The 8,511-nt window shown below is 74.2% G+C and overlaps 2 protein-coding genes across 7 annotated transcripts; one reads left to right on the plus strand and one right to left on the minus strand.

The window, feature by feature from the left end:
• Positions 1–177: 177 nt before the first annotated feature.
• PMEL (premelanosome protein) lies at positions 178–5,220 on the minus strand. Its single transcript, XM_074853802.1, is given in 14 exon segments — positions 178–486; positions 583–670; positions 741–970; positions 1,029–1,122; positions 1,201–1,302; positions 1,305–1,412; positions 1,415–1,474; positions 1,587–1,976; positions 2,079–2,474; positions 2,559–2,720; positions 2,798–2,938; positions 3,015–3,161; positions 3,240–3,368; positions 4,082–5,220. Coding segments are annotated over 14 exon segments (2,271 nt in total). The 5' UTR covers positions 4,146–5,220; the 3' UTR covers positions 178–326.
• A 177-nt stretch (positions 5,221–5,397) lies between these two features.
• Positions 5,398–8,016, plus strand: CDK2 (cyclin dependent kinase 2). 6 transcript variants are annotated; one of them, XR_012626792.1, is made up of 7 exons: positions 5,398–5,521; positions 5,610–5,687; positions 5,906–6,026; positions 6,127–6,487; positions 6,983–7,186; positions 7,275–7,882; positions 7,978–8,016. XR_012626792.1 is itself a non-coding variant. In XM_074854045.1 (7 exons), the coding sequence occupies exons 1-7, from the start codon at positions 5,406–5,408 to the stop codon at positions 7,377–7,379; spliced, it is 897 nt and encodes a 298-aa protein (XP_074710146.1). In that variant the 5' UTR covers positions 5,398–5,405; the 3' UTR covers positions 7,380–7,522. The 6 variants fall into 6 exon arrangements, 5 of the variants coding, with proteins under 5 accessions (XP_074710146.1, XP_074710144.1, XP_074710147.1 ...); XM_074854045.1 differs by lacking the exon at positions 7,978–8,016 and having other exon boundaries at positions 6,127–6,297; positions 6,386–6,487; positions 7,275–7,522; XM_074854043.1 differs by lacking the exon at positions 7,978–8,016 and having other exon boundaries at positions 7,275–7,963.
• The last annotated feature ends 495 nt before the right edge of the window (positions 8,017–8,511 follow it).

Consider the following 8,511-nt stretch of genomic DNA (forward strand, 5'->3'; position numbering starts at 1 on the left):
TTATTATCCCCCCCCCCCCAATTTCAAGTGCCTCTTGCAGTAATAAAGCTGGTGGTGAGACGAGCGCTGGCTCTGCCGACCGGGGAGGGGCAGAGGGCTCAGGGTCCCCCCCCAGCAGGACACGGGTGCCCCGGACCCCCAAACCGCCCCCCCCAAGACACACAACGAGGCAGAGGCCCCGGCTGAGCTGAACCTTTAATCTCGGTGACGACAAGGCCGGGGCCACGCGACCCCCCACACCACCACCCGCACCGCCCCCCCAGATCCTGGGGGTCAGGCCAGGCCTGGGGGGGGCGGCACAAGGCTGGGGAAGGGGGGGGGGGTCCCTAGACGGTGTTGGCGCGGAGCAGGGGGCTGCTCTCGCTGCTGGGGGCCCCCCCGAAGGCCTGGTGCAGCAGGAGCCGGAGGGCAGCGGTGGGGGGCAGCCAGCTCCGGGGGCGGGGGGCCGGGGGGGCCGCGGCCAGCAGCGGGCTGTACTTCACGCGCCTGCGGGGGGCAAGAAGGTGAGAGCCGGCGGGACCCCCCCCGTGCCGCGGGGACCCCCCCGCCACGCCGCGGTGCCCCCCCCCTGCCCTGCCTGACCTGTAGGTGTAGGCAGCGGTGCCCAGGGCGGCGGCGACGAGCACCAGCCCCACGAAGAGCGTGGTCCTGCCGGCGGCCGGGGCAGCGCCTGCGGGCAGAGGCAGCTCAGCACCCCCCAGCACCCCCAGCACCCCCCCGCCCAGCACCCCCGCTCCCACCTCCGACGGCCACGCGGGTGCTGGCCACCGCCAGGCTGTTGCCGTTGGCCAACGAGACGTTGAGGCAGTAGAGGCCGGACTGGTTGAAGTCCTGGCGCAGGACGAGCTGGCAGCCGGGGGCCGGCGCCACGGCCGAGCACGTCTGCGTCTGCGCCGTCTGGCACTCGGCGTCCGCCACCACCGTGCAGACCTCCTCGGGCAGCTGCGGGCGGAGGGGGGGGGTCAGGCGGCTGCAGACCCGTCCCCAGCCCCGGCGCCGTCCCAGCCCCGTCCCCCGGCCGCCGTCACCTCCCCTCGCAGGTCACCGTCAGCTCCACGCTGCTCTCGCTGCTCCCCGGCACCACCGGCACCACCTGCACGATGGCCACGCTCTCGATCCCCTCTGCAACGGGACGTGGGCGTCAGAGCGGGACCGGACCCCCCTGGGACCCCCCCCGGGACCCCCCGGCCCGGCGCTCACGGACGATGTCGAGCTGGGTGGAGAAGGTGCCGTAGCGGTACAGGATGCAGCCGGTGCCCTCGGCCGCGGGGGCCTGGCGCTTCACCAGCACCAGCGGCTCGCCGTGCCGTCGGGGGCAGCCGTGGCTCCAGATGTGGCTCCAGATGTGGCTCCAGATGTGGCTCCAGCTGTGGCTCCCACGGTTCCTCCCACTGTGGCTTCAACCATGGCTCCGCCGTGGCTCCTGCTGCAGATGCCGCCGTGGCTCCCGCCGTGGCTCCAGCTGTTGCCACATCTGCAGGAGAAGCAGGAGGCGGGGAAGGGGCTGGAGAAGGGCAAAGGGGGACCAAGCCCTCAGGACCCCCCCAGACGTGGCCTCTCCCCCTGCCCCGGGGGGAATCACCCACCTGCAGCCACCGTTCCCCCTGTGGCCGTGGGGGCTGAGGTGCCCAGCGCATCCCCGGCCGGGGCCACCGAGGTGGGGAGCAGGGGGGCCGTGGACACCGCAGTAGCGGGGTCGGTACCCGCGGCTGCACCGGCAGCATCTGCCAGGGTGCTGAGTGCCAGGAGGACGGGCTCGGTGACGGCGGGGTCCGAGGGCTCAGTGACAGCGGGGTCCGAGGGCTCAGTGACAGCGGGGTCCGAGGGCTCAGTGACAGCGGGGTCCGAGGGCTCGGTGACGGCGGGGTCCGAGGGCTCAGTGACAGCGGGGTCCGAGGGCTCAGTGACAGCGGGATCCGAGGGTGCAGCCGCTGATCCCCCCGTGGGCTCCACTGGCGAGTCGGAGATCGCAGGTGCTGCCGGCAGAGCGAGGGTGGGGAGGGGACCCCTGGCAGGGGCCACCCCAAGACCCCCGAGCACCCCTGGAGCGAGGAGGGCGCTGCTCCACGCTCCCTTACCGGTGGTGGGTGCCGCGGCGGTGCTCTGCCCCCCCAGCGTGGTGCCGGCGGGCTGCGTGGCCGTGGGTCCTGCCGACGGTGGTGGCCCGGTGGTGGGACCCACGACGGGGGCCGCCGAGGTGCCGCAGGGGCTGAGGGGGATGGCGGCCTGCAGCACCAGGCGGGCGCCGAAGGACCCGGCCTCCAGGTAGGTGTGGGTGACGGTGGCGCTGCGGGAGATGAGGGTCCCGCTCCCGTCCCCGAAGTCCCAGGAGTAGGAGACGTCGGCGTCGCGCAGGTAGCGGCTGGGGTCGTGCAGCCGCACGGTGAAGGCCACGGCGCGGTTCCGCACGAAGCGCCCGTCGCCCTCCACCGCGTCCTGCACCTGCGCCACGTCCACCGCGAAGGGCACCTGGTCTGGGGGGGGGCGATGTGGGGCGTCATCAGCTCGTCCGGTCCCGCCGGGGTCCCCCCGCCAGCCCCCCCTCCCCAGGCACCCACCGGTGATGCTGAACTGGGTGCTGGCGTGGCCGATGGGGATGAACTTCTGGCGGCCGCGGTAGTGGTAGACGACCACCTCCATGGTGTAGGAGCCCAGGGGCACCCCCGCCGTGCCCACGGTCAGCCGGGACGCGGCGCCGTCCACCACCTGCCAGTAGCGCCCTGAGGGATGGGGAGGGGGGGTCAGGTGCTGCCTCGGGGACCCCCCAGACCCCGGCGGGGTTCGGTGTCGGCCTCACCCCACGTCCACCAGACGTAGACGAATTTTCCGCGCTTGCCCCCGGCGCTGGGGGGAAAGGGCTGCCCGTCGGGGAAGACGCCGTCCGCGCCCTCGGCCGGCGGCTCCGGGAAGACGAGGTCGCCCTGGGTGACGCGGGTGCCTGCGGGGAGCAGAGGGTGAGGTGGGGAGGGGGGATGCGGGTGGGTGCCGAGGGAGGGGTTTGGGTGGGCGCAGACCGTTGACGGTGCAGTTCCGGGCCCAGACGACGCGGCCGTCGGGCAGCACCGCCTGGGTGCTGGGGAAGCGGAGGGCGATGGAGAAGGTGGCGTCGGCGCCCGCCATGGTGGGGGCGTCGTTGCTGATGTCGAAGGTGACGTCGCCGCCTGCCAGGGACAGGGACGGCGGCTCAGGGACGGCGCCCAGGGCCACCGCGGGCCCCCGGCACCCGGCCCGGCACCCACCTCGCCAACAGTCCTGCTGCCGCCGCGGCCCCTCCTGCCACGGCCGGTACCGCCCCGAGTCCCAGCTCCGGAACGGCGCCGGCCGCCCGCTCCAGGGCTGGCTCTGGCCACGGCTCCGGCCACCGGCTCCTGCGGGAGAAGGGTCAGAGGGTGCGCGTGTGGCGCCCGGAGCACCCACATCAGGTGGCCGCCCCCCGCGGGCGCTCCGGGTGCCGCACACGCACCCGCCCACCAGGAAGCCCCAGTAGTGGCACCCCCGGGGGACATCCAGCCGCGGGGGGACCCTTGGGGACCCCGGGGGCCACGTGATGGGCCGGGGCCAGGCCGCGCGTGGGGCAAAGCCCCATCACATGGCGCCCGGCGCTGCCCAAAGCCTTTTCATGTGACTCTCAGCTGAGCCGGCGGCCGCGGGCGGGACGGGGCGAGCGTCTCCCTCATGGGCCCCCACTCGCAGGCGGCTGCCGGGGCCCCCCCGTGTCCTCCCACTCAAAAGGGGCTGCTGTGTCCCCGCTGGGTCCCCTCGGTCACAGACAAATGGGGGTCCTCCCCCTATTTACAGAGTGGGGGGACCCCCCATCCCACCCCGCTCCCAGAGGGCTGTTGGTCCCCCCCCCACATCCCACAGAAGGTTGGGGACCCCACGACAAGCTCCCCCCGTGGCCTCCAAGCAGCCCCCACCCAGGGGATCAGCGGGGTCTAATCCTGCTCCCGGTGTGATTTGAGGGGGGGGGGGGGGGGCCGCTTCCACCGATGGACCCCATAATCCCCGGGGTGGTGGGGACGGACCCCCCCAGCCAAGACCCCCCAAATCAATCCCCCCCCCCCCCCAAAACCCCACTTACGCTGCTGAGCCGTGGCCAGGACCAGGAGGGTCCCCAGCACCGCGATCGCCCCACGCACCCGCATGGTCCCACCGTCCTCGACTCCCCCCGCGTTCGGGCGCCGGCAGAGAGACGAGGCCGGGGCCGGGGGGATATGAAGGGGCTCTCGTTTGCATAGTCCCACCCCGAAAGGGGGGGGGGGGGACCCGGCCCCCCCAGTTGAGTTGCGTGGGGGACACGTGTGTGCGGCCCCGCTCGGCCCCGGTCACACGCTCCGGCTCTGCCCCGGGTGGGTGGGGGGGACTCGTGGGGACGCAGAGACCCCCCCAACTTGGGGAGGGGAAGGGGGGGGTGCTGCCCCCCGCGCTCAGCACCGTCCCGGTGGCCCCAGGGACACGGATTTGGTCCCACGTAGGGGTTGGGGCCACCCACCGCGCCCGGGTCACCCTGTTGTGCAGGGTGGGTGCACACGGGGGGGGACCCCGATCCTGGACACACACAGGGACCCCCACACTGCACGCGCGGGGGGAGGGGGACACCCCGATGCCACACACAGAGGGGGGACCCGATGCTGCACGTACACGGGGGACCCCCCACCCCGCACACGCAGGGGGACCCCGATCTTTCCTGCCGGGGGGGGGGGGGGTGGGGGGGGGTTTCCAGCTCCCAACCGGCCTCAGCGCCAGCCCGGAGGGTCCCACCCGGGAGGGTCCCACCCGTGCCCGCGGCTGCGTGTGCGGAACCGTGCCCGTGGGTCGTGTCCCCCCCCCGCCCCCCCCCCCCCCCCGGTCCCGTCCGTGGGGCTGATTCCGGGGGACGGTTCCTCCGGTGCCCGGACGACGCGGTGCCCCCCGCGGGGGTGTCTGTGTTTTGGGGGGGTCCAGCCCCGCTCGGAGCCTGCGCAGCCCCATTTCCCATCCCCAAGAGCCGCCCCCCCCCCCAGCGGGAGCGCCCCCCGCGCGCGTCTCCTCCGGTCGCGCCTGTCCCTTTAAGGGATCTCCCGCGCCCGCCGCGTCACCGCCCGCGCGGCCAATCAGAGGCGGGCGGGGGGGCGTGGCCAACGGAAGGCGGGAAGCGGCGCGGGCGGGGCCGCCGCAACATTTCTGCGCGCGGGGGGGGAAGCGGCGGCCGCGATCGTTCCACCCGCCCGGGACCCCCCTTCCCCCTCCCCCCCCCCCAACCCAGGGACCCCCCCCCGGGGACCTCCCCCCCCGCCCGGGACCGCCCCAAACCCCCCCCCGGCCCCCCCCGGACACTCCCCCCGCCCCCCCCCCCCCCTCCTCCCCCGGCTCGGGGTCCCGTTGCCCCCCCCCCTCCACCGGGGGCCCCCCCCCGCCGCCCCCCCATGGAGAACTTCCAGAAGGTGGAGAAGATCGGGGAGGGCACCTACGGCGTCGTGTACAAGGCCCGGAACAAGGTCACGGGGGAGGTGGTGGCCCTCAAAAAAATCCGCCTGGACACGTGAGTGGGGGGCGCCGGGGGGGGGGACGCACCGCGGGGGGGGGACGCACCGGGGGGGGGTCCCGGGTCTCACCCGCGTTCCCCGCAGGGAGACCGAGGGCGTCCCCAGCACCGCGATCCGGGAGATCTCCCTGCTGAAGGAGCTCAACCACCCCAACATCGTCAAGTGAGCGCGGGGGGGGCGCGGGAGCGGGACACGGCGGGGGGGGGGGCACCCCCTGAGCGATGGGGGGGGCGCTGCTGGAGGGAAGGGGGAGAGGGGGCTGTGGGGAGCCCCCCGTGGCTGTAGGAGCCCCCCTAAGGCGGCTGTGGGCCCCCCGTGGCCGTGGGGGGGGCCGTGGCCGTTCTGGGGGGGGGTCCAGGCGGTGCCCCCCCCCCCCCCAGGCTGCTGGACGTGATCCACACGGAGAACAAGCTCTACCTGGTGTTCGAGTTCCTGCACCAGGACCTGAAGAAGTTCATGGACTCGTCGTCCATCAGCGGCATCGCCCTCCCCCTCATCAAGGTGCTTCGCAGGGGGGGGGTCACCACAGCGTGGGGGGGTTCCCCACAGGATGGGGGGTCCTGTCTCTGCTGACACCCCCCCCCCATTTCTCTCCCCGCAGAGCTACTTGTTCCAGCTGCTGCAGGGCCTGGCCTTCTGCCACGCGCACCGCGTGCTGCACCGCGACCTCAAGCCCCAGAACCTGCTCATCAACGCCGACGGCGCCATCAAATTGGCCGATTTCGGCCTGGCCCGCGCCTTCGGGGTGCCCGTGCGCACCTACACCCACGAGGTGGGTGCTGGGGGGGTCGGGGAGGGGGAAGGTTTCGGTGTGGGGACACACGCGACCCGGTTGCCCATCGCTGTCCCCGCGGTGGCAGGTGGTGACACTCTGGTACCGAGCCCCCGAGATCCTGCTGGGCTGCAAGTACTACTCGACGGCCGTCGACATCTGGAGCTTGGGCTGCATCTTCGCCGAGATGGTGGGTGACAGCGGGGGGACGGGCAGATGGACCCCCCCGACCCCCCCAGGGTGACACCGGGGCCCCCGCGGCATCGCGGCGCGCTCAGATCCACCGTGGCGGCGGCGGGGGGGGCGGTTCCGTGTCACCAGGGTGACGCCGCGGCTCCCCCGACGTCACCGGGGCGTGGGGTGGGCGCCCGGGGAATAAAGGGGCTTTGTGGGTGCTGAGGGGGGGGCGTCATGTGAACCCTCCCCGCTCCAGGGTCTGCGTCACGCGGCCGACCGCAGCGCCCCGGGGGGAAACCGGGACCCGCTGCCGCCGCGGGGCCGGTCACGAGGGGCCGGTGTGAGAGCTCACGGGGTGGGGGCCGCGTGTCTCCCCACACCGGGGTGCGGCGGGGGGCGGGGGCCCGGCCACGACGTCGGCATGAAAAGGGGCAGAACGTCTCGGTCGCCCCATCCCGGGGGATGTCGGGGGCGCCCCCACAGCTCCCGCCGCCCCCCCCCGCCCCAGATCACCCGGCGCGCTCTGTTCCCCGGGGACTCGGAGATCGACCAGCTCTTCCGCATCTTCCGCACGCTGGGGACGCCGGACGAGGCGGCCTGGCCCGGGGTCACGGCCATGCCCGACTACAAGCCCAGCTTCCCCAAGTGGGCCCGGCAGGACTTCGGCAAAGTGGTGCCGCCCCTGGACGAGGAGGGACGGAAGCTGCTGGCGGTGAGCGAGGGGCGTGGGGGGGGTGGGGGGGGGCGATGGGGACACCCCCTCCCTCACCGATCCCCCCCCCCTCTCTCTCTGCCCCCAGCAAATGCTGCACTACGACCCCAACAAGCGGATCTCGGCCAAGGCGGCGCTGGGACACCCCTTCTTCCGCGATGTCACCAGGGCTGTCCCCCACCTGCGGCTGTGAGAGGACGGGGACCCCCCCTCCGCGCCCCCCCCAGCCCCTGCCTGCCCTCATGGGTGTCTCCAGGCAGCTGCCTGCAGCCCAGCGCGGGTCTGGAGCAAGCGGGGGGGGGGCTGCCCCCCGTGCCCCCCTCCCGCAAGGAGCCCCCGTCCCTGCACTGACGTCTGTCACCGGGGACGCAGCGGTGGGGGGCTGAGGACCCCCCCGCGCCTCCCTCCTGCCCCCACCCCTGGGACTGCTCTGGCCGGGGCCCCCCCACGGCTGCTGGGGCCCCCCCCGAAGCGGAGCCGGCCCCCCCCTGCAGACTGGGAGGGGGTCCCACATCCTGCTCTGCGAGACCCCCCCCCCCCCCGCCTGGACTTTTGGCACTTAAGGCCCCTCCAGGGGCACCCCTGGGAGCAGCATGAGGTGGGGGGGGGGGGGGGAGCACCTTCATCCCCCCCATCCTCCCCCTCACCACTGTCTCTCAGCGGCACCGGCTGGGGGTGAAGCCCTGGGGGGGGGCTGTACCCCCCCATCTCCCGGCCCCGCGGGAGCAGGAAGGTGGGTTTGCCCTGGGGGGGGTTGATGGGGGCTCCCCTGCAGAGCGTGTTCCCTGAAGCCCCCCCCCCATCGCCTCGTTCAGGCTCCAGTGCCCCCCCCCCCCCCCCCGCGGTTTTCTCGCTGATTTTTGTAACTTCTGCAATTTCGTATGAATATCAAACTCCCGTGTGTGGCGCCTGCACTTGGGGGGGCGCGGGGGGGGGCCGTGGCCGTGGCACCGTCACCCTCTGGGGTCTCTCACGTCAGCCCCCCCCGCGGGCCCCTCCCACCCCCCCTCTGTGCCCTCCACTCCCTCTATAGGGACCCTCGATGTGCCTGGGCCCCCCCGCCCTGTGCCCATGGGCTGTCCGACCCCCCTGGGCCCCCCCGCCCTGTGCCCATGGGCTCTCCCGTCCCGTCCCCCCCCCCCCCGGACACCCCTGGGGCCCCCCCCGGGTCCCCCCCCGCTCCCCTCGCGGCTCTATACGGCCCCAAACACCCCCCAGGTCTATCCCAGCCCCCCCCCCGCCCCGTCCCTCTGCCCCCCCCGTCCTTGGCCCCGCCCACCGCCGCGAAACCCCGCCTCGCCCTTGCGTGGCCCCGCCCACCCGCG

The sequence above is a fragment of the Strix uralensis genome, chromosome 33 (genome assembly GCF_047716275.1).
Source record: "Strix uralensis isolate ZFMK-TIS-50842 chromosome 33, bStrUra1, whole genome shotgun sequence".
NCBI lineage: Eukaryota > Metazoa > Chordata > Aves > Strigiformes > Strigidae > Strix > Strix uralensis.

Coding starts and splice junctions, on each gene's coding strand:
- CDK2 (XM_074854043.1), top strand. CDS start 5,406: ATGGAGAACTTCCAGAAGGTGGAGAAGATCGGGGAGGGCACCTACGGC. Junction 5,522..5,609: donor AAAAAAATCCGCCTGGACAC/GTGAGTGGGGGG, acceptor CGTTCCCCGCAG/GGAGACCGAGGGCGTCCCCA. Junction 7,187..7,274: donor AGGGACGGAAGCTGCTGGCG/GTGAGCGAGGGG, acceptor CTCTGCCCCCAG/CAAATGCTGCACTACGACCC.